Source organism: Labrus mixtus, chromosome 17, assembly GCF_963584025.1.
Source record: "Labrus mixtus chromosome 17, fLabMix1.1, whole genome shotgun sequence".
NCBI lineage: Eukaryota > Metazoa > Chordata > Actinopteri > Labriformes > Labridae > Labrus > Labrus mixtus.
This window is the reverse complement of record NC_083628.1, coordinates 10757991-10785673: the sequence shown is the minus strand read 5'-3', so window position 1 is coordinate 10785673 and position 27683 is coordinate 10757991. Positions and strand designations below refer to the sequence as shown.

The following is a 27683-nucleotide window of genomic DNA, read 5'->3' as shown; positions in this document are numbered from 1 at the left end:
GTTCTCTGATTGGGTGGTTCACAGAAACCTGGAGCAACTGCTCCAGCAGGTTTCAACACAACACCGGTTTGATCTTTGGTGAGATTCACAGCTCTCTTGACCTTTTGCTCTACACACAGAAAAATGGAGAACTGGGGCAGACCGGAGAGGGTCACTTACAAGCGGTGGAGAAACCCTGAAGAGAGGTAAAAAACAAACCAACAAGATTACTGTTTTCTCTTTTTCCTGTGATGCTAAATGGGAACATACCATATAAAAAACCCTGCTTGCTTTGTGTACACTGTGGAGTTAGCAAGGGTATATTTTCGTGCTGAAACAAGCTTATTTTATGGAAAATGTTAACCTGAAGTGCTTTAAAATGAACCTTATGTGCTTGATAAAGCGTGTATTATTGTGTCTGCATGCTGACATGTAGGGTTGAGCCCAGTTTTGTGGGTCAAAGTGATGAAGCTCAGTGCACCGACAATGAGATCTGCACTATAGCTTCTGCGGCACTCGACTTTGGGGTAAGAAAGTCTTCATCCAGATCTGGATTTGATCAAACTGATGGTTATTAGAACATTGTTGTAGTTTAAACACATTTGAATTTTCTCTCTTTGCAGATTGGAAATGTAAAAAACACACTTGATCAAGGTAACATTTTAAGAATTGTGTCTCTATCCAACTAAAAACCCCAAAGTAATTGTTTCAACATCAATTTCATATCTTGCTTACTTTGTTGTCTTCTCTTTCTACCTTAATGTAAACTCTTAAGTGTGGAAAAGATATAAACTGTACTTAAATCCTTATTTTTATACATATTTATCTTTGTTTTTTCCTTTTTATTTTTGAGCAGTTCTCTGAACTTTTGTTCACAGGAGATGGTGAACTTAAGTCAATGTTGTGTCCCTTTTTACAGAAACGTTTACAGTTGAAGATGCATTAGAGGCCATAGGCTTTGGGAAGTTCCAGTGGAAGATGTGTTTCCTCAGCGGACTGTCGTGGGTAAGAATCCTTCAACTTTAAGAAACGTCTTCCCTCTTATTTGCAGTGTTTGTTTTTCATGTATAGTGCTCTGCATCCCTGAGAGCAGATAGGAGACGCCATGGAGATGATGATCCTCAGTATTTTGGCCCCTGAGCTGCACTGCGAGTGGAAACTGCCCAGCTATCAGGTGGCTCTCATCACATCGGTAAGTTCAACTTCAAGTTCAATTAATTCATTTACATGGCTTTTTTTCAAGTCAAATTATTCTGTTAGTCACATTGTTATCCTCTAACTTGAATAGTAGTCACATTTGGAAATACTTCAATTAAACTCACAGAGACTAAATAAATAAAAATCATACCCTTTCTGGCATCAGGTGGTATTCGTCGGGACGGGGCTCAGCTCACCTATATGGGGGAATGTGTCGGACAAGTATGGCAGAAGAGTTGTGAGTCTCAAATCTGGCTTTTCACATACAGTCAAAAGAGCTTTGTACGTTGTTGATGTTAAACTTGTGTGTTCCCCGTTTGTTTTGCAGGGTTTGATCACTTGTATGTGCTGGACTCTGTACTATGGCCTGTTGAGCGCCTTCGCTCCCGTGTATGGCTGGCTTTTGGTCCTGCGGGGCCTGGTAGGCTTTGGCATCGGAGGAGCTCCTCAGGCGTGAGTTTTCCTCTTTATATAACAAGATAAAGAAATAACAGTTTACACATTCAAACACTAAAAAAAAATCTGTCTCTTTTTAGGGTGACGATGTACTCAGAATTCCTCCCGGCGAAGTCCAGAGGCATCAGCATCATGATGATTGGGGTAACTTTTGCTGTGTGAAAGGAGGAGGTGTAGCTCTGATCAGATCAATTATACATTAATTTCTACTCATTACTCATTGGTTGGTGTTTTTATGCATCAGGCATTCTGGGCGATTGGTGCTGTGTTCGAGGTCCTTCTGGCGTTGTGGATTATGCCCACGCTTGGTTGGAGGTGGCTGCTCGGCCTGTCCACGTTCCCAATGGTTATATTTCTTTCCTTCAGCTTTGTAAGTATTTCAGTATGTAAGTGTTTTTATGAGAGAACATACAAAACAGCTGAATTAAAGTCACAGCTGAACTCTTTGTGTTTTACAGTGGCTGCCTGAAAGTCCTCGTTTTGACGTGCTGACAGGAAATAGAGAAGCGGCCATGGCAACCTTTACACGCATGGCCAAAGAAAATGGAAAGGCCATGCCTAAAGGGAAGCTGACTGACTATAAACAGGTGAGGCCTCAGGTTTAAAGATCCTTTTTTTCCTTTCCGGGAAATGGAGATGTGTATTCAATACAATTTATTCAGTTAAAATGTATGATAATGATCTTCCTCTTTTTCTCATAGATTGGCCGTGGACGTATCAAAGATCTCTTTGCTCCTCAATATTGGAGGACTACTCTTCTTCTGTGGTTTATATGGTAAGCTGGATATATACAGTTCAGTCTGTGCTTTTTATTAACTTTCCTTAACCATGTATTTATCTTAATTTATCTTTATTTATAAGAGGTTTTTATTTAATCAAGGGAGTGTGCCACTTGTTTGTGATCATATGGCTGAGTGCATATCACAGACTGTTATATGAGCTGTAGTTAAAAAATATATACTGTTGAGGAATCTTTACGTAGTCAAATTAATTTGGCATGCCAAACATTGGGCTAAGGTCACACGTATTGGTTGGTATCTCGTTCACCAGGCATTTTAGATATTTTACAATTTAGTTTATTTGTGTTTATTCGTTTTTTTCCTTCATCGAAAGGTTTTCAAATGCCTTCTCGTATTATGGGATAGTCCTGTTGACAACGGAGCTATTCCAGGCTGGAGATTCGTGTGGATGTAAGTAAAAGCTGCTCCAAAATAATCCTTTATAGAATATGTCATTTTGCATCATAAATTTGAACATAGAAAGTCTACACTTTACTCTTTATAGCAACCCAGGGGGCAAAAGTTGAACCGAGCTGTAGCCTTGAATGCAAACTTTTGACATCAGCTGACTACAAGGACCTTTTATGGACGACCTTGGCTGAATTCCCAGGTAAAAAGCTCACTATAAATATTTTCAATGTAAGGGCCTCAGTTGTGCAATTCGACTTCCTCAAAATTTCCTCATCACATCCATAAATAAAAAAAAAACAACTTGGAAACTGTTTAGACATTTAATTATCTAAACCGGTTTTAATCATATTGGTTTGATGGTTTAAGCTTTAATTGTCATGCCTCTTTAGCCACAGGAACCTGAGATACACAATGTGTTGTTCAAGGGAGTGGCTTGGGCGGTAAAGTTGTAATGTCTCTCCATGCTTGTTTCAGGGCTATTAGTCATCCTCCTTGTTGTTGACCGCATTGGCAGGAAGAAGAGCATGACTCTATGTTTCTTCATGTTTTCTTTGTGTATTCTGCCCTTGTATGCTTGTATTGGAAGGTGAGCATATTTCTGTGTGATATTTTGTTATATTGAAACATGGCGACATATTCAAACATTTAGACTGATCTCTCTGTCTGTCCCTACAGGATAGCTCTCACGATCTTCATCTTTATTGCCAGAGCCTTCATCTCTGGAGGATACCAAGTTGCTTTTGTCTACACACCAGAAGTATGTCTACTAAACTTTCCAAAAGAAAGTACTTGTTTTGGATTGTTTTGATTCAGATGAAATGCTCACTCGTCTGTTTCATTAGGTGTTCCCTACAGAGAACAGAGCCCTGGCAATGGGGACTTGCAGTGCGATGGCCAGGTTGGGTGCCCTGATTACTCCCTTTGTGGCACAGGTATGCAGAAGTCATTTCTCTGCTGTTAATTTGCAAAGGCAGGGTCACTACAAGTCTAATATCAACCAGTGGCGGCTGGTGCATGTGGTGGTGATTTCTCACAGATGGACCAAATGTATGATAATAACTGCATGACAACAGTTTATGTCTCCATTCATGTCCCTCTTTTGCCACCTCTTGGGTGGAGATGTGTAATACATCTTGGGCGCAATTTTCCAGCACCCCGAGGAGCTCCCCTCTCTTGTATTGAAGAAGAGAGACTGCTCATGTACAACTCTATGAAAAAATCAATGGAACCCTGGGCCATATTCAAGTGACCAATCAGTAACTTTAGACTACTAGACATTTTGAATCTAAATTTGTATTGCAGTTTTTATCATATATTTACCTTCTCATTAACAAATGCAAATAAGCCTTTATGTATTTTCACTTTTTTTCACAAGCGCTCTCCATTGATCAGTCAGCACTGAAATTGACAGTTAGAGAAGGCTGTTTTTTTCTCTCTCTGCCTGGCTCCTTATTTTTCACATTTTGTTTCTAGGTGATGCTTAGGAAATCTGTTTATTTGACTCTGTCGATGTACTGCGGCTGCTGTCTGCTGGCTGGCATCACAGCCTTGATCCTGCCTATTGAGACACTGGGCAGGAGTCTTCAGGAGTCCAACACAGAGACCAAGAGACCGGACATACCACCACCACCACAACCAGTAAATGGTACCACACACCCCTGAGAACAGATCCACCAGGAGAAGGAATTAAAATAAGGAGTAATAGGATGACTTATCGACTACCTCCATATATGCATCAGACGACTGAATCCTCTGAGCAATGATGAGTGAAGAACAACAGTGGACAATGTCGTTACAGGCAGGGAGTGATACCTGAGGAAAGGCCTACTTTCCATGTTTCATGTGAATGGAAGTGAACTTTTTCCCAGACTGGTTTGTGTACCAGTAGAATACGGGACAGACTATTTTGGAAAACAATAATCCAGTGTTCAAGCTCCATTTGTGGCTACATGTAGGCCTAAATACTTTTGGGTACTCAGCATATATTTTTGTACAATTTGTATCAAAAGTACTATTTTATTATTATTAATCTGGTTTATTTCTAATTAAAATTATTTAATTTACCCTGGGCTCTTCTTTTTATTTATTCTTAATTAATTAATTAGCGTAATTAATTAATTAGCCTAGTAAATGATGAATCAGTATCAATGGGAAAACTAGCCCAGACATATTTCTAAAATGTGACAATCTGTCTGTTTATATTTTATTGACATTACATAAGCCCTTTTTTGACAACACATTGGTGACATCATCTGAAACTAAACAAGATTTTCTATGGCTTTTTTAATCCGAATTGTGGGCATTCAGACCACACTGATTATGAGCAGATTAATCGTATATGAATATCATGAATGGCTTAATCAACATTATGTCCTCAGTGTGTTTCACAACAAGAGCAGAAAATAATTTCATCATTTGTATTTGGGAGTTCCTAGTCTGGCCAGTCACCTTGACAACATTGGCCCAATGACAGCGCGCACGCGAACTAGGCCAGCCAATCACAGGCGTCCGGCAAAGCTGCATGTCATTTCTGCCCCACTCGCAACCTGCACCGTGTTTTGTTTGTCTGTCTGCGTACCAGGGATGAATTCGCGGGGTGTGCTGTCTATGCTGACTCGCTAAAAACGGGAAATTTCTCCGCTAATGAGGACCTCGGTAACCGCGGAGGACGCACGGTTTAGGACCGAAAAGGAACCCCGTGGACCGGTGGACTGTGGAGTCAGGTGCTGCTGGATGAGAGTCTGACTAGGCATTTTCTCCCCGGTGACAGAGACAACCTCAGCCGCGCATCTTCCCACATCCCCCTCCTCCCCTCCTTTCCCTTTCTCATCCTCTCCTCCTCCTCTGCTGCCCTCCAAAGCTGCAGCACAGCGACCATGGCCCTGGTGACTCTGCAACGCTCCCCCACCCCGAGTGCAGCATCCTCGGCTAGCACGACCAACAGCAGCGCGGGGGAGGTAGGTTGAAAAGCCGGGGAGGTGTCTTTGTGTACGCGGCAACGGGAAAATGCTACGGAGTTCGTCACAGTACAGACTTTTAAAATCGTGAAGGGTTAACCTCGTTTCCGTCATTTCTTTGTAGGTAGAAAACTTGATTTATGGTCTCATTGTTACCAGCAGAGAGTTGTTTGTGGCTGCGGATTTGTAAACAAAATCCTGCCCCGGGGGGGGAGGGGGAGACTGCTGTGTTTAGCTGTTAAAACAAAGTGCTCATTTTGCTGCTGCACTAACATTTGCTGCGTTGAACTCAGGTTGTCCTTCCTTGTTAGTGGGCTTTTTTTTTTTTTTTTTTTAAATCAACAGTAGCCTAACGCCGACCTATAGTGTTTGGGGAGGAGACTTTGATGAGGAATTAGGCTACACTTCTGTTACAGTTGTGAAGTGTGTGCCCATGAGGAGGGCGTTCATCAACTTGTAGAAACGTGAGAAAAACACTCCCCAAGTGATGTCACTGAGATAGAAAATACGTGATGTAAGACAGCCTGTAGGGTCTTTGCCAGGTAGACCTCAGACATCTTACTAGTCGGTATTCACCTCAAAGTCTTATAGACTATTTTGAATTTAAAAAAAAAAAGAGTTTCCATCTGATTTTGTAGGTTTACACGACATCAGTCAGTTTCTCTTTCCGACAATAAGTAGGCTACTGTTGTGGAGATTGAGGCTTGTGTGTAGCAGATGTGAAATCCCATTTGCAAATCTTAGCTGCAAACAAAGTCAAACATTCAAATGTGGAGCAGAGCCCAGTGAAATCATAACATCAGTGTTAGTGCTCTACGCTCTTGTTTTAGGAGGGTGGATTATGCACTCTGAAAGGCTGACTGAGCTTTGGCACAAAAATAAGCAGCGACATTCCTCCTCTGATGAGAAGTTGGGTTTCAGTGTCATTTTGTGCATTTCAGTAGTGAAAAGTTAAACCAGTGGGATGTTTTAATGTTTCAAAGAAGGTCTAGTCAGGCGCTGAACATGTTCTGCCCATTTGGATCTGTAGCTCTTACAAATACACACTCAGATGTTTTTTTTTTTGACCCTGTAATGATGTCTCATGTTCACGATGACCTACAGTGCAGCAGTCTATGTAAATGTAAATTAAACACTAAAAACACTCCCATTATGTGGGACTGCAGTTCAACATAAGATTCATGAAGAAGTGGAACATTTTCTAAAAAAAAACATTACACTTCGTTTTTTTCCTCAACACTGATCAGACACAGAAGGCCTACAACTGCAGTTACATAACATAACATAGTACTCTGTAGTTTTTTTTATAATGTCTGCTTTGTTTTTGTCTTTCAGGACTTTGGGAGCGATGATGACCGGAAAAACAATCAGAGGTAAGAGCTTTTTGGCTCAATAAGTTGTGTATTTGAAGCTTGCTTGTGGCACCTTTTTTAAAAGGGTTTATAGATGTATAGTATTTCTGGCTGCATGCTTCATTTTTTTTTTTTGTGGTCAGCGGACTTTCCGACCTGGAACGAGCCGACTTTGTTGTAGCAACAGGGGGGAAATCCAACAGACACATTTTCCAAGACAGTATGAATACAAGGACAGCTGAAAAAAAGCACTCAAATTTATTAAGGGAAGTGAATAGAGGTATTATCTTAACACAGTTTGAAACTGAAAAACACAATGTTCAGTTAAATCTGTTAAAAACGGGGGTCTTTGGGGTTTTTTTTTTTCAGTACTTGTGCTTATTAATTTGGCTTTATTATTTGTAAAAAAAAAAAAAAAAAAAAAACTATAAAACTAATATAAAAAGTGGTATAAAAAAACTTTTACTGGATTGGCAAGCTGGAGGTAAAAGTATGGATGGAAGCTTTTGTCCAGTTCAGTAAAAATTAACACTTTGTTGTGTGTGCAATGGTCAGGTGGGTTTTGGGGGCAGGTAATGCAGCTTGAGTGTGTTGCAGTACGACCCCAGTAGATCCTTCAGGTCTTCTGACCAGGGTCTTTTTGTTGTCCCTTTGGGTCTGTCTGAAAACTAAAGGTGAGCTTACCTATGAGTTTGTGACTGAGACACTTAAAAACACTCTTCTGTTGCAATTAGGCTCGGCAGAATCTTCTGATGATTCCAAAAAGGAGCTCAAGACACATCTCTTCATATTGGCTTTCAAACATCTGATGTAATTTATACAGTTGTAGTTTTTCTATTATTTGGTACATTTATTGTTTTTATAATTATTGTTAGTTTATTTTTTGTGAAGAACTTTGTTACCTTGTTCTGTAAAAGGTGCTTTGCATAATAAACTTGAATTTCAGAAGTGAAATGAAGGTGGTAAATTTTACAGCTACATTTGATATTCATTCTGTAACAATCTGCCATAGTTATGATACAAGATTGATTAGCTCTGTTTTTTTTTTTTTTATGTTGTTGCCATCCTGGTTGTAAGGAAGCTGTTGTTCTGTCAAAGTATGTTTCCTGTAGAGACACTCTTCCCTGTGAGGTGACAATCATCAACACATCGTATTCACCTTGTATGTTGTACCTAGAGCTTTAAGAATATTGTCCAAAGGGAAGAACAATATCTGAAGTTGAAGCTGTAACTAATTATGTGCCCCCCCTAGTGGCCAATAAGTGAGTGAGGTTATTAGCAATCAATGGCAGTATAAACTAGGTTATTTAAAGATTGAAAAACACTTCCAGCATGAGAGGCATTTGAGAAAGCGGATATACATTCATTAAAAATATATAGACGAATGGGTCATGTAGTATGTGAGATTAATTTAAACTCACACATTAAAACACTACTGCACACATGCTCCCATCTAGGACCCTTACAGGGATAGTACAAAGGTAAGAAAATGAAATATAGTACTTTTAAGATTTCGCTTAGTTTTGTTAACCGGCTGCTTATTACTGTATATATTATTCAGTTTCTGTATTTAATGGTTTTGTAATTTGAACAAATGTTAAAATAACACAAGTTTGACGAGGATATGACAACTACTTACTGACTATTTTTCCCAAAAAATGATTTATGTGTTATTGTCAGCACAAATTACCTTTTTTAAAAGTCTTTCTGAACTTTATAAAATGAAACTGGTTGTCTTGTCCTCGGTCCTAAACATTTAGTTATCTCGGCATATCTGGCTTTTGTTCAGAATAAGGTAGGTACGTTTTTTTTTTACACTCTGAAGTTGTTGAGAAAAACCTGCTTGGATTACAGTTGTTTTAACGTGGCACGCTTTTTGAATGCTTCCCTTAACTCAGTTACATAACGGAGAATAAATCCACTGTTGTTCCTGGGCGCTAACAAAGCTTTTCTTTAATCCGCCCGACGTCACAGAAGTCATGATTTTTGTCAGCAAAGCTTTGGCACAGACTCTGTGTTTGTTCTCACTCTTTGTGTGTGTGTGTGTGTGTGTGTTTCATTTGTTTAAGTGGGTTGTTCACAGTTGAAAAGTCACGTCACGTCAGGATTGTCTAAATGAGTTACATGTTTCTGTCGCTCGGTAATTCATCAGCGTGGAGTCTTAATTTAGGATTCTGCATGTCAGACTGGAGCTTGACGCCAAGTAGCATTTCCAACGCCTCCCAACACTCGAATGAATGATGGTATTGTGGCAGTGTTGCATCGGGAGAGCTGATTTTAGAAGCACACGTTGTGAAGAGGAGTTTGAGAGCAGATACAGAGAGGACAGGGAAGTGAGGAAGAGGGGGATCCAGGACAAAGACGAGAAGAAAGCTGCGGTCCTCTCAGACCGGCAACATAACGAGAGAGGCCATTATGAAAAACTGAAAAGGGCTCCAATACCGAAAAAATTGGACACGAATACACGGGTGTAGAATATTGATGGAAGGATCTCAAACAGAGGAGACAAAACTGGAGGTTTCTTTTTTCTTAGGAGTCCACTGACTGATCACAGGATGCATCTGGTCGTGAAACCTTCACATAAATCCGTGTTTTCTGTGCTGCCTCACTTTGTTGATCAGAGGGAAATCTGTCGTATGTAAGTTCAAAGTTTATTAAGTTGAATCAATTGTGATTATTTCAGAGTGTTTCTCAACTGGTGGGTCAGGACCCAAAAGTGGGTCGTAGAGCTGTTTCAGTGGGTCGTGAATGTGTTCCTGGAAATAATTTTTTGTGCTTTTGAATTGCTTTTGAGACATGTTTGTTTAGTTCTGTTTCATGGTTTGTACCGCCTGGGGTCCAAAGCGCACACACTTTCAGTGAATAAATCTGATTGGTTGTAAAATATCAGAAATCTGGACAGTGATTTTTCATGACAGGGTTGGTTGTTGCTCCTGAGGCTAGACTAGCTGAGAACCAATGTGACAGTGTGTGTTCAGTTTAAGTGGACTGTGTTAAGCTCAACATTTTTAATATACTGTATACTTTTCTTTTGCTTCCTGATTTCAATGTCTATACCTAGAGTTGTCTATCAGTTGTTATCGAGTACCCATGTGATACTAGTGCGATTAAAAATATACACGATACTGTTTGAAAGAAGCTGACATTTTGCTAGCTTGACTAAAAAAAAGTTTCTGCTAGCGCAACACTTTTGTCGAAAGTTCTCACTGAGGGACGAACGAAAGGTTCAACGTTTAATGTATCATAATGTCCTTAATTTTAATTAAGTGTCCAGTAACTCTTACATTTTGTATCTTTTCCTAAGAGATTTTTTTTTTGTTATAAGGGATGGTACAACACTTCTGCAATACAGAGTACCTCTTTGATACTATTGCAGTTTAGTTTAGTACCTCTTTTTTACTGAAGAACACTGATTGCGGAACATTTTCCAGCTTAAGTCATCATTACAGTGTCTTCTAATCACTAGCAGAGCGCCTATAGATTCAGTAAAAGAAATGCAGCATCTGAACAAGTAGGACAGGATTTGGGTATTGAAAGTGTTCTTCTAGTCCAAGGAGTTGTTTCAGCTGGCATTAAATGTACATACGAAAACAGACCTTCGGAAAGCAAAAGGGGCAGAAAGCAATCTGGCGTAATGCATCCCAAATTCATCTGCATTTATCGAACATCCAATAAGCTTAAATAAATGTTTTTAAAGAGAAATCTGCCTGGAAGTGTAACTAAAAATTCCCCCTCGAAACATCCTTTTCTGTCACCAACTCCAATTTCACTTTACCAGTAGCTAGTCTGACTGTAAATAATGATAATTTAAAGAAAGGGAAGCATTGGTCCTTCATTGGTATCTGCTGGCTTCACAGTAATCTCAGTGGGGCTGGGCGATATATCGATATATTTTCAAACAAGATATCGGGAAAGACGTATTGTTTATATCGATATAGTTTATGTTGCATTAAAATAATGTTACACGTGTCTTCCGTAGAGCCACCAGTTCACCTATTTTTGTTGATATTTATGTCATTTTTCATGAACGTGTTGACATTGTGCAACAGACTATTAATAAAACACATTATAAAATAACTTTGCTTTTAGAATTTTTTGTAGAATTTTTTTTGATAAATACTTTGAGTATTGCGATTCAACTAAACAATATGGAGATATGAGTTTTGGTCCATATCACCCAAGCCTAAATCTTAGCATAGTCTGCAGCTGCTCGTCATATCAGTTGTACTCTATGATAGCAGCACACTGTTGTTGTTTTTCATGTTGTATGAATATTTACCTGAAACCAGTTGATTTTTGGAGGGCTAACTGGTTATGGTATCTGATTGGTGAATTCACCGGCATACCTGCCAATAGTGCCCAATACCTGAGACTGTATTTACGGCAGTATCTGAGGCCAAAACTTAGATTGATTTCCGTGTCTTGAGATAGATTAGTAACTCTTAAAGCTTCAAGAGTAGAATTTGTACAAGTTCTCTCCAAATCATCTGTCTTCCATGTTGATTTATCAAAAGGATATCACATGGAAGTTGGAGCTTACAAGCTAACAAAAGGCCTTGTGGTGGTCCCACTCAATCATACCAGGCTTTGTGAGTGTTGGTTAAGCAGGGAATGGGAGTGTGGTGCTCTGAAACAAAGCCGCACTCTGTTCTGTGAGAGAAAAGACGCTAAAGCTCTCCTCCTGCTACAAAGTCATGACCCAGGAGTGCTGAGTCCTACACAGGTGGGACACGAGGGCGAGTTCTAAAGCCTGATCACATATGGACCGTTGCGGTGTGCAACACTCGATGCACCAGAGGTCATGTAAAGTCAGTTAATCATTTGGATCAGGACTTCGCTGACTTTCAGTGTCTGATGAGTCCTCTGTGCTGCTCAATGAACCAATAAGGATTCAGTAAGTGCTCAGCCAACAACTGCACACTGTATGTACAGCATCCTTGCTGCAGCCATTTCTCATCCTAGTCTTTAACTTTGTCCATCCCTTTTAAAAATGATAACAAGAGGTTCATTGTTGATTGAGGTAAGCCAAGGATGATAAGTAGGGCTTTGCTTAGAACAGAATTTTTGCAATGTTTCCAGTTGTTCTAAATGTGAAAATGTGTCCTCTTTTCTGCAGTTTTATTGTAGAATGTTGTTTTTTTTTACATTTGAGTGAATTTCTGGCTATGTACAGCATCTCTTTAAGCTTGTGCTTTATGTTCCTACCTATCCTTTTTCTTCATTCATCAGGCTACAGTCAATAAAACAACAGATAGGTTGTAGTGATATGGAAGAGGTCAGAAGTTTGAGACATGTGTGGAGGAGTGAAAGTCTGGGTGAGAGTTGTGTCAGGAAAAATGATTGCGCAGTTGTAAGCCTTATGAATTTGAACTCTGCTTTTCCCAGCCTCAGTGAGAGCTTCTTCATGGTCAAAGGAGCCGCCCTCTTCCTCCAGCAGGGCGGCAGCACACAAGGACCACAGAGCACGACCCATCACAAACATGCAGGTAGGAACAAACGCACACAGAAGAAGCTTTGTGTCTCGTCATTGTGCTCAGACTCTCTATACTGCCACAGAAGAGATCCAGACAAAAGAGGAACTTGCTAAGCTGAACTCCCTGGATGATCACAAATCCTTTAAGAAAGATCAAGTTTTTAGAATTTTCTTTAAGGTTTTCAAAGAAATATACAGATGTAATTTGTACTGTCTAGCCATTTGAATACTTGCCACTTGATGAGTAATGATAGTAAAAATACATTTATTTGAATAGAGCTTTAAAAAAAAGTTTCAAAGTATTTAAAAAAAATAATAATAATAATATAAGGAAAAAACAAAATGGACAACCAAACACATAAATTAAATTAAGGATGTTATGCAAAATATCTAAGTATAACTGAAACAAAAGAAAAACATCAACAGTCCAAACTAGAGATCAAACAGGCATAACAAATGAAGATATTATAAAAGTTGGGACTAGATTCAATCAAACTATTAATTACATAAAAGTATGTTTAAAATTGAATTTCCCCTCATGGGATAAATAAAGTATGTCTTCTTCTTAATTAAAGGGATCTCATTTACCAGACTGATTTAACCTAATTTCCTCAGGCTTTTAGAATGGATGATAAAGTCAGTTAAAGCTCTGAAGAGTAACTTTAACTAACAGTAAGATTTTGACTCTACCAGTGGACAAAACAGTGCCTCTTGTTTCTTAGCTGATTTCACCTTAGCTGTACATGTTTAAGTCAGAAAAGTCTCCCCTACTTTAATTTAACAATCAAGTGCATCACTCATCCAGGATCCTGCCTAAGGAAAATGTAAAAAAAAAAGGCTGTTTTGGCAGCCTGGAGTTACTCACTTTCACTGGTTAACTATATAGAAGTTTAAAACTAAGATATAAGTATAAATGTGGAGAAACATGTAGGTAATAGATTTCAAGATGCAGCTCTATTTGAAACAAAATCAAGGGTTGAATACTGAAGAACATAAAAATAAAGAACATTCACTTTGTTATTTGGGGTTCAGAAAACATCCTTCCTGTAGGACACTGATGTTTTCATCCTGCTCTGAGCGTGCGTTGACACTTACTTTGCCTGAAGTACAACATTTATTTCTTATCTGAGCTCCAGCCTGATCGACTCTCTTTGTTGACTCCAGCACATTTAGCAAAGTGTTACTACACACTCAGGCTGCTGCTGATGTTCGTCTGCACATCAAAGTGACGTTCAAATGTGGAACAATCGTGCACAATCTAAAAATAAAAATTGTAATGTAACGGTTTGAACATCCTTCAAAGAGCTTTCTTTTGTAGATACTCACTACTCACAAGTTTCTGATGTGGAGTTCACATTGAGCCTGAAGTCGTTTAAGGACAAAAGCAGAATGAGAATGAAGCAGGTTTTCTACATGAGGTGTTGCTCACAGCTGGAAAGCCACAGGATATAGATGTGTCTTTATTTAGGGTAATCTCTTAACATGTTTTCTTCGCATGAGAAAGAAAACCTCAATGATCACACATCAGAGGAGGAATGATCAGCTGGTGAAAGAAAATCTACAGAGGAGTTTGCTGTGAAGTGTTTCCTATATGTTGTATTATGTTTAACTTAGATAAGGTTTCTGTTCACTGTAACGCTTTTCTCTTTCTGGACATTTTGTGTGGAGAGAAATGTGTTTGTGCTGTTTATCTCAAGCCGGCTAATTTGTCAGGAAGAAATTAAGTGTAAAAGATATTGCGTGTTTCATTTTCAGGGGATTTACCTCAACACCTGCAAGTCATGTTTAAGATCCTCCGATCTGAGGATCGCATAAAGCTGGTCAGTATAATACTTAAATACATTTGCTTTGTTTTACAGTCTGTTTGTTTGATCTCAGATTTAACGGTTGTATTGCACTAATATACTATTTTGTACAATTATTGCGTGAAACCAGGAGTAAACATATCTTTTATGGCCTTTGTTCTGTAGGCTGTACGGTTAGAAAGCGGATGGTCAGAGCGAGTGCGCTACATGGTCGTTATCTACACCAGCGGCCATCAAGATACAGAGGAAAATATTGTCCTGGGAATGGACATCACAGACAAAGAAAGGCAAGTACTTTCTCTGCAGTCTTAAAGTTAGTGTTATGTTAAGTGTTTTCTTCAGTACTAGATTTGTTTAATTGTTTCTTTTAATTCTTTTGTCTTGCAGTAAAGATTGCTCTATTGGGATGGTGCTGCCTCTGTGGAGTGACACCAACATTCATCTAGATGGAGACGGGTAAGTTTTTCCTTTTTGTATAAGATGGATTTAAAAAAAAAATTAAATCGTCTGATTATTTTTAAAAAACACAAGCAAAAGATTCGGATGCACTTCTCTTGTTCATATCATACATGCAGACCTCGAGCTGTGTGTTTGGCCTTTTAGGCTTTACTGCCCTCCAGTGTCAGAAGAGTGAATGACAGGCATTTTTCTCTGTATGCGTGAGTGAGGGGACTGTTCTTGCTGACCTGTTAACTCTGTCTCTGTATGCTGGAGGAATGTTCCACTGGTCAGGGACCTGAATAGTTCCATGAACGAGCCGTATCCAGTCTGTGTTTACATCTCCCATGAACACTCCTCACTCATCTTCTCTGTCCAGAATCTTAAAGTGACTCTCCTTTCTCCTCCTCTTCCTCACCAGAGGCTTCAGTGTGAACACAGCAGGGCGGTCACATGTCTTCAAGCCTGTATCCGTGCAGGCCATGTGGTGAGTAGATCCTTTAGGTTGACCTCGTTGAAACAAATGAACTATTGTGGTCAGTATTTTAAACCTGGGCGCCATTTTTGTTTACTTATTTCGGCGACTAAATGATTGACAGGTATCAGTATTTTAGGAACTGCTCTGATAGATTGCTTCAGCAGGCAGCCACAAAACAGGCTTTTATAGCTCTAATATAATCTTTCAGTCAATTCAAAATAAAACTGCTTGTTTTGCTTGGCTCTAATTGTTGCTCTAAGTGAAAGATCGAACATTTTGTTAGGTAAATGTGCTTTGTATTTAATAACAGCCAGCTGCTCAATTGAATTTGAAAAAGCAGTGGATTATAATGACAAAGACCACCATTCTACCTCAAACACAGTATGACTTGATTGTGAACCTCTCCCTTGACCAGCTAATTGTTTGTAAAGTTGTGTGATGGTGTCTGGTGTTTCAGACGGACCAACACAACCTGTAAATTCAAACAAATGACAATCCAACCAAAGGAGGGGTAATCCAGCAAACATGTATTTGCAAGTTAACATTATTGCGGTAGTTTATGGAGACCGAACTGCTTTTTTGTATTAAAAAAAAACCCCACTGTCCTCAACAAAAAGGTCTGTCTCTATAAGGTTTGTCCGAAACTCAGAATAACAATCTGAGTCAGTCAGTGGCAAAACAAGCACTTATAGCGTACTCAATTTAATGTGTCACATCATTTTTTTTACATTGCTGCTGGCTGATGCAATCAGCTGGAGCAAAGCTTTTTGTGGCTAAGCATGAAGACCCCTCAAATGTTAAAAAATAGAGCCCTTTTGAGAAAATGTCTGAATTCCCCTGAATTTAGATTTTGTATCCCCTGATGTCAGTGAGAATGTCATCAAAATGTTCAATATAGTGGCTCCTGGATGGCTTTTCTTATTTTGAGTGGTGGGACAAGTCAACATACAAATAACACTTTGGTTCAAAACAATTGAAAAATAAAATGTTAGCAATGTCATTCTAACATATTCATGTTTAGAAAACATAAAATCAGAAATCAGATGTCAAATGTTACTTTATTATTCTGAAAATACTTTATCTGACATCCTGTTCTAATTAAGTGGGATAGAAAAATGCTACCTAATCACAGGGTTAATTGCAACATGTTTATAGTATTGTCAATCCATCAAGGATGGTGGTTTAATCCTGCACACAATTCTCCTGCCTTGGTGGCAGCCCTTTTCCCAAAGACATCCAGCAGTTTGTCTGAACAGCTCACATACATGAACCAGACCACAATAATAATATTTATCCTTGTAAAGCTGGATGGCGCCTTAAAGTCTATAGAATCATTAAGCCTCACATGTTAGAATATTTAAAATATAATGTTTGTAACAATGCTTGTCTACATACTTCTGATAGTTCTGCCACCTATCAGATCACCTATCAGAATTGACAAAAAAGAAATCTGTCTTGTTTCTTGTCCCTTTGGAATAGGTTTCATATTCACTTTTGCTCCTGCCATTACACATCCATCTAGCTGATGATGATTTGTGATGGTGAAGTGTTTCCTGTTTGCTTCTGCAGGTCTGCCCTGCAGGTCCTTCACAAGGCATGCGAGGTGTCACGTCGGTTCAACTACTTCCCAGGAGGCATTGCTCTCACGTGGATGGCCTTCTATGAGAGCTGCGTCACCTCTGAGCAAAGCTGCATCAATGAGTGGAACGCTATGACCGACTTGGAGACAACACGGCCGGACTCGCCCACCATGTTTGTCGACAGGTGAGGCCCTAAATGCAGCTAACTTTTTAATATCACAGTTTGAATAAATTAAAGTGGAGTATGATATAAAGCATTATACAACCACCCAGAACCCTCTCTGGTGATGACTAACACATCTGGTGTGTGAACATCCTGAGTCATAGTATAGACTTAAATACTTTGGACACCAGCAGGTGTCCTTTTGTCACTGTCCTTTGTTTCAGCCGTGAAAACATGTTACACTGTTATGCTAATTTTCAGTCAGCAGCTCTAACGCATTGACTCATTATGTGCAGGCCGACTGAGCGCGAGAGAACCGAGTGTCTCATTAAAGCCAAACTACGCACCATCATGACGTTTCAAGACCTGGAGAACATCACCTCCAAAGAGGTATGAGCTGAATCCTGCAACAGCCTGATGAGAGGAAAAGACACAACACATTCTCACATTTAGTTAATTTAACAGTTTGAATGCTGTGAAAATAGATGTAAGATTATGTAGTGTAGTAAAATGCACAATGTTCATGTGAAGTGTTTAGAAAGGAGTTGTTTTTGGCACAAATTTCAAGCCATGAAAGATTGAAAAACACTTTTTTGCATTTATAAAGGAATGAAGGTTCAACCATTACTAGTTGACTTTTTAAAGAAATGAGTGAGTGGAACCAGGGAGTACTTCTTTTTAAGTGCTTTGTTGTTCTTTTAAGAGTTTCTTGTCCTATCCTCATCCACAGATCCGTAACGAGCTGGAGCAGCATATGAGCTGTAACCTCACAGAGTATAAAGAGTTCATAGACAACGAGATGCTGCTGATCCTCGGTCAAATGGACAAGGCCACTCTCATCTTTGACCATGTTTACTTGGTAGGATTGTTGTTGTTGTTTTTTGGCATTTTTTATTTTCTTCTACCTTTTTAATTGTTTGTATATCACATTTTTAAAACAGTGTGTGGTATCGTAGTGTGGAGTTTAAACTCGCGTGCATTGAAATACATTTCCTTTTACTGTAATTATTTACATTTATTCTGATGAAGTTTGTTTTGTTTATGTTTTGCTTCTGCAGGGCTCTGAGTGGAATGCTTCCAACCTAGAAGAACTTCGAGACTGCGGGTGAGCTGAAATACACACTGTTGTTTCTCGATTTTATCCAAAAAGATTTATTCTGACCAGGATTAGATTACATTTATCTACATGTATATAATTGCCTTAAATTTCTGATTATATCTAAATAAGGATTGTTCACCTTCTCTCTTGGATAACTCCAGTTGACTCCGGATGATGTACCCATTTAGCTCATATTTTACAAATGGACATCTGTTACTACACAATACATGAGATAAATAACTCTAAATGTACTCTAATGTTCTCTTTACATGGGGATCTTAGTTGTTGGGTAAAGAAGTATCCTTAATTTAAAACTCACTCTTAATCATAATAAATATAAGCACAGTAACAGAATTATTTCCACCTTTTGATTAACTATAGAGTTTTAAAAAAACTTACCCCCATTTTTTTGTTTATAGGGTGGGTTACATCCTGAACGTTACAAGAGAGATTGACAACTTCTTCCCAGGATTGTTCTCTTATCACAACATCCGTGTGTATGACGAGGAGGCCACAGACCTGCTGGCCCACTGGAACGAAACCTATAACTTTATTGTCAAGGCCAAGTAAGACTTCAGTCGTTTTCACACATGCACTCTGTAATATTTAGAGAAAATTTCAGACAGTTTGCCCCTAAAATCTTCTTGAGTTGATTATTTCACAGTGAGTAGTTTTCCCTGTCCTAATAGGAGGGGGGAGGAGCTCAGGAGACAATCTATGATATAAATGGGATATGCTTTAATGGCAACCAAGCCACAGAGTTCTACGCTAAGATGACTTTTTTTTCCTTTATACTACCTTCTATGTAACTGGACTTATTCACAGTATAAACAAAAAAAAGTGTAGAAGAACAAACTGGTGAGCAGAAAAAACAATGTTGCTGTTTCATTATATGCAGAAAGATTGCCCTGGTTACTGGTTATAGGATATAAACATGTTTGCTTCTTTCTACTTGCTCGAGATGAATTTTCCTAAAAATTACCTGCTGTGTTCATACAACAGCTTACTCCGTCTTCTTGCAGAAATGTTACAAGGGGGTTTGCAGGAAAAACACTGGATAAAGTTGAGGTGTGATCAAAAATGAATCAGTAAGCCGCTGCTTTTTGGGTGCTATGACGGAAAGGGGGGGTGGCTGTTAGAGTTGGGAGTAAAGAAAGAAAATCAGGCAAAGAACTGTTAAAGTAGTAGTTATCAGTCTGAATGGCTCACATCATTAACTTTCTTTCCTAAATTAAATGCAAGACAAAGCTGGAAGTTGTGTCGGTAACATTCTCATGACACATGGAGCGCTCGTACAGAAATCCTGAGAACCACCAAATCCAAAATTGCAAATTAATATGTTGACATATTGATCTTTAAACTACTACAATACCCTAACTGTCACAAACCAGGTCAACATAATGGGATGTAATTGTGTTGTCATATGTGTCATTTTATTTCTGTGCATAGGAAAAACAATTCCAAGTGCCTGGTGCACTGTAAGATGGGGGTGAGCAGGTCTGCCTCCACAGTTATTGCGTATGCAATGAAGGAGTACGGCTGGTCTCTGGAGAAGGCCTACAACTTTGTCAAGCAGAAACGGAGTATAGCTCAGCCAAATGCTGCCTTCATGAGACAGCTCGCAGAATACGAGGGGATCCTTGACGCCAGGTAAGCAGGCCTACAGTTTCACTCACGTTAGCACTTTGCTAAGTTGCCTGCAACCCTATGTGTTTTTTTTTTATTTAGACAGCCAGTAACAGTTTTATATTTGATTGAATTACAAATGTAGTTTCAACAACATAAATGCTACTGGAATTAAATAATGCAATGGTGCTTTGTTATTATATTTTGCCTTGTCAGTAAACATCGCCACAACAAGCTGTGGAGGCCAGACACAGATGAAGAGGGGTCAGATGATTTGCAAGCCTCTGGCCACAGTACAGGAGGGGAAGGGACACCGGTACTCAGAGGGGAGGAGGCCTGGGGAGGCTGTGGGGCGTCGCCCTGCAGGGGTATGGGTCTGGAGATGGAGCCACTCGACTCTCTTAACTACAACTATTACTTCAGACGTCTGTCGGACTCCGCGCTAGACAGCGAGCCCTCAACCCCAGTGCGGGGCCCCCCTCTGCTGGGTATGGAGAGAGTTTTCATTGAGATTGAAGACGTGGAGAGGGATGCCCTGCTGGAGGACGAGGGTTTCCCAATGGCTCATTTAGCTCTGCCAGGCGAGGGTACAGCAGCTCAAACGTGTGGGCGACTTGATCCGATGGAGGACATGAGACTGAGACTAGAGTTCAGTACTTTGGAGGAAGAGGACGAGGAAGAGGCCAAGAAAGAGGAAGCAGAGATGGCAGCCTTGGCTCAAACACCTGGAAATTCAGATGGGAAGGAGGCGGAGAGAACAGAGGAAAGCCAGATAGGCCTAGCCAACCTGAACACCAACAACAGCAACCGGCTGGCTGCCAAACGCAGCTGCCCTGCAGCTTTTGACGTGAGTTTGGAAAATTAGCTTTAAGTTTTGATTTGAATTTTAAAAAAATCTAAAAGAGCCTTAATTCAGAAGCATATTTATACAACAGTTAGGGTGCACTCACACTATGCCCAGTTGTCCTATACCGTGCCGAATCACGATTGTCCCCGTCCCCCTCCCCAGTTCCCTGCTGGCCTGCACTTGCATCCAGGACTAAACGAGCCTGGACACAATTACCTCTTGCACATACGTCATTACATCGTTATACTAAAGTCCAAGATTTTCCCAAAGACCTCAGAGTCCAGCTGACTATTAATATTCATGTCTGCCCAAATTTTGAGTAAACACTCGACCACGGCATCTGACCAATGGGAGTCCTTTGCTGCCATTGTTTAAATTGATTGTTGAGAGGAACGGAATCAATTAGGCTATATGTCATGTCCCCGTCACATACCCATGATTCCACTCTTGCACGAGCTACTGTGCCGAAGCCCCCCTCTTCCAACCATGCCAGAGCCATAGCAGTGTTCTGTGCTCACACTTGTCAAACAAACTGGACTTTTGGAGTCAAACATGCTTTGGCACAGTACGGATTACTTGGTGTGAGTGCGCCCTTAGTTCTGACAAAATAATCTGACTGGACAAGAGGCATTTCCTGAGAGCTGATACAGAGTACAACAGCACATGGACTTCTAACTACATTATGTGTATCTCTTGCTTCAGGTTTTTTGAACAGTATTAAGTATGTTAACAGCAAATGGGTCTTCTTTTAGATTAATTGTTGACATTGTCATAAAATAAACTTTGTTATGGCTCTTTCACTGTGTACACTGGCCATCTTAAAATTTTGATAAATGTACACGAACCAAGGCAGCTGGTCTGTCTTAGTGAGAAGACACTGACTAGTTGTTGTATCTAATAATGGATAAAGTTGATATTTTAACTAATATGATATGTAGTGTATATGGCCATGCTATGATTATGTTTATCAGCCATGCTTATATCTGGTTTGAAATCACTCCTTTTGTGGTATTGCTTCAGACTTTTTTTTAACTTAAGATTGTTTAAATGTTCTGCACCACACTGACTATATATTGTGCTCTGTTCTAACTTTCTCCCGTGTAGGACAGTGCAAGCACAGGAAACCCTTTAAAAGTGAAGCCTTCATACCAGTCCTGTAAAGACTGCCTGCGTCTACCACAAGGACGGCGGTGTGACCGTCCAGCAGGAGGCCGATCTCATCGCCTTAACCCCTCCCGCCACTGCACTGTCCCTTCCATATGCATAGATCCACCCGGGACACACTTTGCCTCCAGCCCAATCCTGCACTCTCTGCAGGCTGCTGCAGTCATCCCCCAAAACTTTGTCCAGCCCTGTAGTCACGTGTACCGCTGTGCCACCTGCATCCCCGGTGTCCCACTAACCATCCGACAGAAAGTTGTGTCACCCATGAGCTGTGATGACACTTCTTTTGACCGTAGCTCAGTGGAGACAGAGGACATGGAGGATCCACAGGCACAGGATATAGGAAAACAGATATCAAGGAAGGGGATCGGGGCAATTCATGAGACTACAGCAGGTGGTGCAGTGGAGCTCCAGCTGCAAATGCCAGGACTGGGCATGGGATTTGGTCTGGAACTGATGCAACAGAGGGCAGAGCAGCTGGAGAAGCTTCCAAATTTGTCCATGGAGGGGCAACTCTAGTGGGGCCCGTGCCTCAATACAGGATCACAGGGAAGGATAAGACAGAGGAGGAGGAAGTTAAACACTGCCTCCAACAGGTTAATTATTCTGGCTGTGGGCTTTTTAGATGACGGCTGTTTTGGTGCTGTACCAGAAACAAAGCTCTGCCTAGACCTGTGCCGCCTCACAGCTGCAACAGCTCTCTCTGCATATAGAGAGAGTCCTGCTATTATCTACTGGCATGGATCCATGCGATGCCATTTGTTTTGACCATGCAGGTAAGGACTGTAGACTCTGTTGTGTCCCTCACATACAAGGATCATCACTCTTTCCCACAGTCTAGTGAAGATGTTAATCTGCCATTTCACCCCCCAAAACACATTTAAGAACAGAAGTGTTATCTAATTTCTGAAAAAGCTATTTCTTTGATGTTGATGTAAAGAAAAAAAAACCTGGAGTAACATGCTTCTGTCAGTGTACTGTTTGTTTTTAATCCAACTCTTCAACAGTATTTCTGAAAGAGCTCAGTGAATGTTTGCAGATTGGTTCCATTCAGTATTCCCTCATGACACCACTGATAACTGATTGGTCAATTACCTTCACTGATATTTTTCATGCTGCAGCTGCTTTTGGGCATTTCATGTGAATGCATAACTGTTTTTAAAAGGATGCAAGCATATGTGAGCCATTTTGATGCCTCTGTGTAAAGCGTCGTACCTCAGACCATAAGCATCTAAGACTGTTTTGGTCAAAGACTGTTTTGTTGTCTCCGCTCAGTGGCTAAGTTCACTCGACCTCCTCCGTTAAACTTAATGTGATCATGTAGTTAAAGCGCTCACTTTAGCCCACGCATGACTTGCAGTATTATGTAACATATCTACAACGTGCTTAGACAGAAAACATATGAAGGTCGTCTTTCTTTCCTTTTTTTTATAGTCAAAAAACTTTTGGTATCCAGCTATATGTTTTAGTGTCAAAAAAGGTGCAGTCATTCATGACATGATATTTCAATCAGAATGAATTTAACCAACTGCTTTTTACCTTAAACAATGATACATACAAGAAAAACCGTAGACATCAAGTGTTATGATGGCGAGAAACATTCAGAGGCTCAAGTTTCATTTCATTTTCTCTTCTTGGTCAGATCACTCCTGATGTAACAAAGCCATATCGTGCTGCCAAGTTCACTTAATCACATCTTTTCTTTGATACATTTCACACTTTTATTTTCTTACACTGACTACATCTGGGCTTTTTATCAAGGGCCTCACGCTCAGTTAGCAGTTTGATCAAAAGTTTAAAAAAAGCAGGCTACCTTTTCCCTACACCCAGAAAGTTTGAATAGTATAGACTATTTATTTATAGACTAAGCACTTGAGCACAACTCTAGTATCCATTCATACAGTGCACAAACATTTCACGTTGCTTTTATATTTCAATAATTTGAGCAAAAACTGAAACTTTAGGGAGAAAAAAAGCATCCAAAATAGATACTTTTGTGAAATATGAAAAGAAAAAGTCCAGCTGTTATTATTCTGACATTCAAATTATCAAATTAAATATTTATATTTACTGTGTAAAAATGCACTGGAAGCATTTTGTACATTATCAGACTTGAGGCCTGTTTTGTTCAAGTTGTGCCCTGAATTCCAAAGTTGCTGTGCCACAGGGTTTTCTTCTGTTTGATTTACATTGTGTTCTTCCTGTTTTTGGCTAACTGGTTGTTCTGAATGGTACTGAATGGGGCGTGTTGATAAGCAGGAAAAGCACATGGTAGTGTTAAAACTGTGTTTGAAGATCTGAGAAATGAAGTCTGTGCGAAGAATACATGCAGACTATGTTATCCTCTTTAAGCTTCAGGATTACTGTGTCATTTTTTGTAGATTTTACTTGTTTTTTTTTTTTCTTTAGTTAGATTAGAAGAATCTTGAACATTAACAATAAATCCTTTGTTCCTTCCCCTACCTAAACTAGAACGTAGGGAGCTGCAGGTTTGCTCCAGTCGTTTAATTTAAAGAATCTTGTTAGCCTTCAACCTATTCTTTACCCTCGTGGTTGTTTAAGAATGATGTAACTGAGGCACATGAAGTTGTTGACATTGAACCATTACAAACTGAAAGACATTAGTGACATGTTTTATACATTTTTGCAGCTTTAAGAATTATGAAGTGTTATAATTGGTTATTTAGCTAAAGACTCATCTGAGGTGTTTTAACTTTGGGGGAAAATGTTCATTTTCTTTGTTGCCGAGAGTGAAATGATCTCGAAACTGGCTAGCTTAGCTTAGCTTAGACCCCCGAGCAGGTTGTTATTTTGACATTTATAATTGTAAGCATTAAAGGGGCAATTGGACAGATTTTTTTTTACCTTCCAACTACACTGTTCTTTAATATGTTTTTGTTTTTTTTGTCTTAATGCTTTTAAGGAGGTGTTGGCACGTCCAACTATCTCATGAAGTAGGTGGGTAGGCCAACAAACTGTCTCTTGAAAAGAAAAATCCCGCACACTAATCTTTCTAAGCATCACCAAATTTATTAGAAAAAAAAATCACAACATTACGGTTCCTCTGAACACACTTGACAAAGGTTCCAAGGGACCAAAACCTTGTGATTTTTTCAAATAAATTGGTGATGCTTAGCAAGAGTAGTGTGTGGGATATTTTCTTTAGTCTTAATGCTAACATAAGCTAACCGGTTGTAGCTTTATATCACCTGAAAGACAATAGATTTATCACTGTTTTCATCTAACTCTTGGCAAGAACATGAATGAGCAGCATTCTCAACACGTTTAACTATTCCCCTAATACATAAGTACAATTCTATTCAAACCAGTGGTTCAAAGTTTATTAGCAGACCTGACAGGTTGGACTGATCTGTATGTGGATAATAAGCACTAAACTATTTATGTCCCAGACCACAGCACTACGTTTGCTTGTTTGCTTCATGTTTTGACCTTGTTTATCTTTTTGTAATTTAAGTGCCTTAACCTTGGCCTTAGCTCCATCATAAAGCTTCACAGGCTTCCAAAGTTTCTGTGAGTTTGTTGATGGTCTGGCTTTTTTTTTGTACATTACTCACCCCCTAACTCCCAATAATAACCATGCTCCCTGCTATATATAAATCTGCACACAATATAATGTATGCAAACAAACACAAGCTCATGCACAGCAGCCTCCTCCACCCTGATACATGCATACTGGATGGACTTCCATTTATCAATAGCCTATAATAAAATGGTATTTGTTTGATATTGTGGTACACTGTATTGGTTCAATAGCTGGCTGAAGAACCTTACCTGCTGGAATGAGAACTATCATTTACATTTAAACGTGAAATATTTGAAATCAACCAGTCTGTATATAGTTTTTCCTCTACAATTTGATATGAAGTACATAAGCTTGCAGATTTGGTCAATATAAAGAAAAGCACTAATACAGATACTGTGTGTTGGAGTAAATTCAGTTCTCGTGTTTATACCACAGCAAAAAATAATAAGCTCCAATTTATGCTCTCTTCAGTTTGGTTTTGATTGAATTTTTTTTTTTTTTTTATTTGCTCACGGCAGGCATCAAACTGACAATCCCATTGAAGAGGAAGACCTTAAACATATTGCAGTTTAAAAGGCGGGGATTCATGCATTTATGGAGTGTATTTAAAGAGCACAAGTCTGCCCCAAAGCATGTGAGGTGGAGATGATAGAAAAATGTTGAACATGAAAAACCTACCTGGGAGAAAGATTTTGTTACATTTACTGTTTTTTTTTTGTTACCTTTTGTGTTTTGTACTGTACATTTCAATTGTTCATGTGTAATGCACTTTTTTTTTTCTTTTTTTTTTTACATTTTGTTAAAATGATGTCCAGTCTAATGTTTATCATGGAAATAAAACATTTCCTCTGCATTCTCTTTATTGTTTTTGCACTTCTTTTCTTTTTTTGATGTTAATGTTAATTAATATTCAGTACTAGAGGATAAGGCATTTCACAAAAAAAAAACCTGTGTCTGAAAACCATACTGTAATGAACTGTGCATCTTTGATCATACAAGATGAATAGTCTGTCTGTCTCTGGCCTTCGCTTGCTCTTTTGCTGAAATGGACAGCCCAGGGAGAGAACTTATTGAGTTAGTCAAATGAAGTCAGTCTGACATCATGTGTCAGGTGACTGCTGGAGGAGAAGATCTCCCAGAAAGACAGAAGTCTAACAGGACAGAGGGCAGACGAAGCATACCTTTTAAGCGTTCACAACAGTAAGTACATAAGATCTATTATGGTTTTTATGTAAACCAAGGAAATTAGATAACTTCCAAGATGACAGACAAGGGAAGTATCAGTATGTACTCTGTATAATCATTAAAAGGTGTTTGTGTCAAATGCAGTGTAGGAGAAGAATTAAAATGTTAGGTAAGGTGGACCAAAAGTTGTATACTTTGTGATACTGTCTGCTCCTGTGGTTATTTACTGAAGCATGCTATTCATGCCTTATTATGAACAGCATATTGCATTGCATGTATCCGTTGTATCATGTTAAATTAGCAGCACAGTTATCTTTTTATGACCCTAAGTCCTGCATTGCAGCTATGGAAATGTCGCAGTCAAAGTAGATTGTATGACTGAATAACTTTCCTTTCATATCAAATACTCAGCTGAAGTTCTCAGCACTGAGCATATTACATGTTATACGATTACCAATCAAAAGTTAATGCAAAGGACTATGTTCAGGAAAAGTACAACTAATCCTGAAAACCAGGATGATAGTTTTTTTGCAATCAGTCAAGTTTCTTATAAACTGTGCTGAGTAAAAAATAAGGACACAAGAAACAAGAGAGAGTAAGCATGAAGGATGTAGTTTCATAAGCCAATATCACAGATGTCTGTCAATGCTTACACATCCATCCTAAAATAACACTTTAGATAACACTAAAGCTGCAAGTTCAAACATCTGTGTAGTCACTGAATTTATCTTTGCTTGACTAAAACTTGAGGAGCATGGTTAAGGACAGTATATGGCATGACACAACAAACACTACTTGTGTGAAAAGGAGATGATAATGCTGCTAAAACATGGACAGTGTTAAACATTCCACGAAGCTTTCTGCATATCAAAACTCAGTTCTGTAACAACAACAAATGCCTTTGTAACAAAGTTATCTTTAAACTTCAACCACGTGTGGCTCAATGTCCAGTAACAATCTTTTCTGTACTTCTAATTTAAATGCTAATTCAGTTTCCAATACTTTGAGAAATATTTCAACCACTTTAAGCTAATAATCTGTTAAAAACGTATTATACCTAGCTTACTGCTATTTTAATGCAGACTATATAAACTGTATCCATCACTTTTAGCTAACCATGCCTTGACGTCCTTACTTTGTTTTTAAAGCT

General features: G+C 39.2%; 2 protein-coding genes across 3 annotated transcripts; both read left to right on the top strand.

Annotated features, from left to right (window-relative positions):
* The first annotated feature begins 41 nt into the window (after positions 1 to 41).
* LOC132992508 (synaptic vesicle 2-related protein-like) lies at positions 42 to 4885 on the top strand. 2 transcript variants are annotated; one of them, XM_061061835.1, is made up of 17 exons: positions 42 to 185; positions 416 to 506; positions 603 to 633; positions 899 to 984; positions 1073 to 1171; positions 1343 to 1414; positions 1505 to 1629; positions 1713 to 1776; positions 1877 to 2002; positions 2091 to 2219; positions 2334 to 2407; positions 2746 to 2822; positions 2917 to 3021; positions 3297 to 3408; positions 3498 to 3579; positions 3665 to 3754; positions 4296 to 4885. In XM_061061835.1, the coding sequence occupies exons 1-17, from the start codon at positions 124 to 126 to the stop codon at positions 4482 to 4484; spliced, it is 1614 nt and encodes a 537-aa protein (XP_060917818.1). In that variant the 5' UTR covers positions 42 to 123; the 3' UTR covers positions 4485 to 4885. The 2 variants fall into 2 exon arrangements, with proteins under 2 accessions (XP_060917818.1, XP_060917819.1); XM_061061836.1 differs by lacking the exons at positions 42 to 185; positions 416 to 506 and having other exon boundaries at positions 604 to 633; positions 1068 to 1171.
* Positions 4886 to 5219: 334 nt separating this feature from the next.
* Positions 5220 to 26206, top strand: ssh1b (slingshot protein phosphatase 1b). The gene is made up of 15 exons (XM_061061494.1): positions 5220 to 5779; positions 7115 to 7152; positions 12517 to 12617; positions 14360 to 14424; positions 14575 to 14696; positions 14797 to 14865; positions 15269 to 15334; positions 16895 to 17089; positions 17365 to 17458; positions 17799 to 17927; positions 18127 to 18173; positions 18587 to 18733; positions 19617 to 19817; positions 20010 to 20640; positions 21745 to 26206. The coding sequence occupies exons 1-15, from the start codon at positions 5699 to 5701 to the stop codon at positions 22321 to 22323; spliced, it is 2565 nt and encodes an 854-aa protein (XP_060917477.1). The 5' UTR covers positions 5220 to 5698; the 3' UTR covers positions 22324 to 26206.
* Positions 26207 to 27683: the final 1477 nt, after the last annotated feature.

Bases quoted from the DNA above. Each gene is read 5' to 3' on its own strand.
- ssh1b (XM_061061494.1), top strand. From the start codon at position 5,699: ATGGCCCTGGTGACTCTGCAACGCTCCCCCACCCCGAGTGCAGCATCC. The intron at 5,780-7,114 runs GTAGGTTGAAAA...TTTGTCTTTCAG, and splicing joins CCAACAGCAGCGCGGGGGAG to GACTTTGGGAGCGATGATGA. The intron at 18,734-19,616 runs GTAAGACTTCAG...TTCTGTGCATAG, and splicing joins AACTTTATTGTCAAGGCCAA to GAAAAACAATTCCAAGTGCC.
- LOC132992508 (XM_061061835.1), top strand. From the start codon at position 124: ATGGAGAACTGGGGCAGACCGGAGAGGGTCACTTACAAGCGGTGGAGA. The intron at 1,630-1,712 runs GTGAGTTTTCCT...GTCTCTTTTTAG, and splicing joins ATCGGAGGAGCTCCTCAGGC to GGTGACGATGTACTCAGAAT. The intron at 2,220-2,333 runs GTGAGGCCTCAG...TTTTTCTCATAG, and splicing joins AGCTGACTGACTATAAACAG to ATTGGCCGTGGACGTATCAA.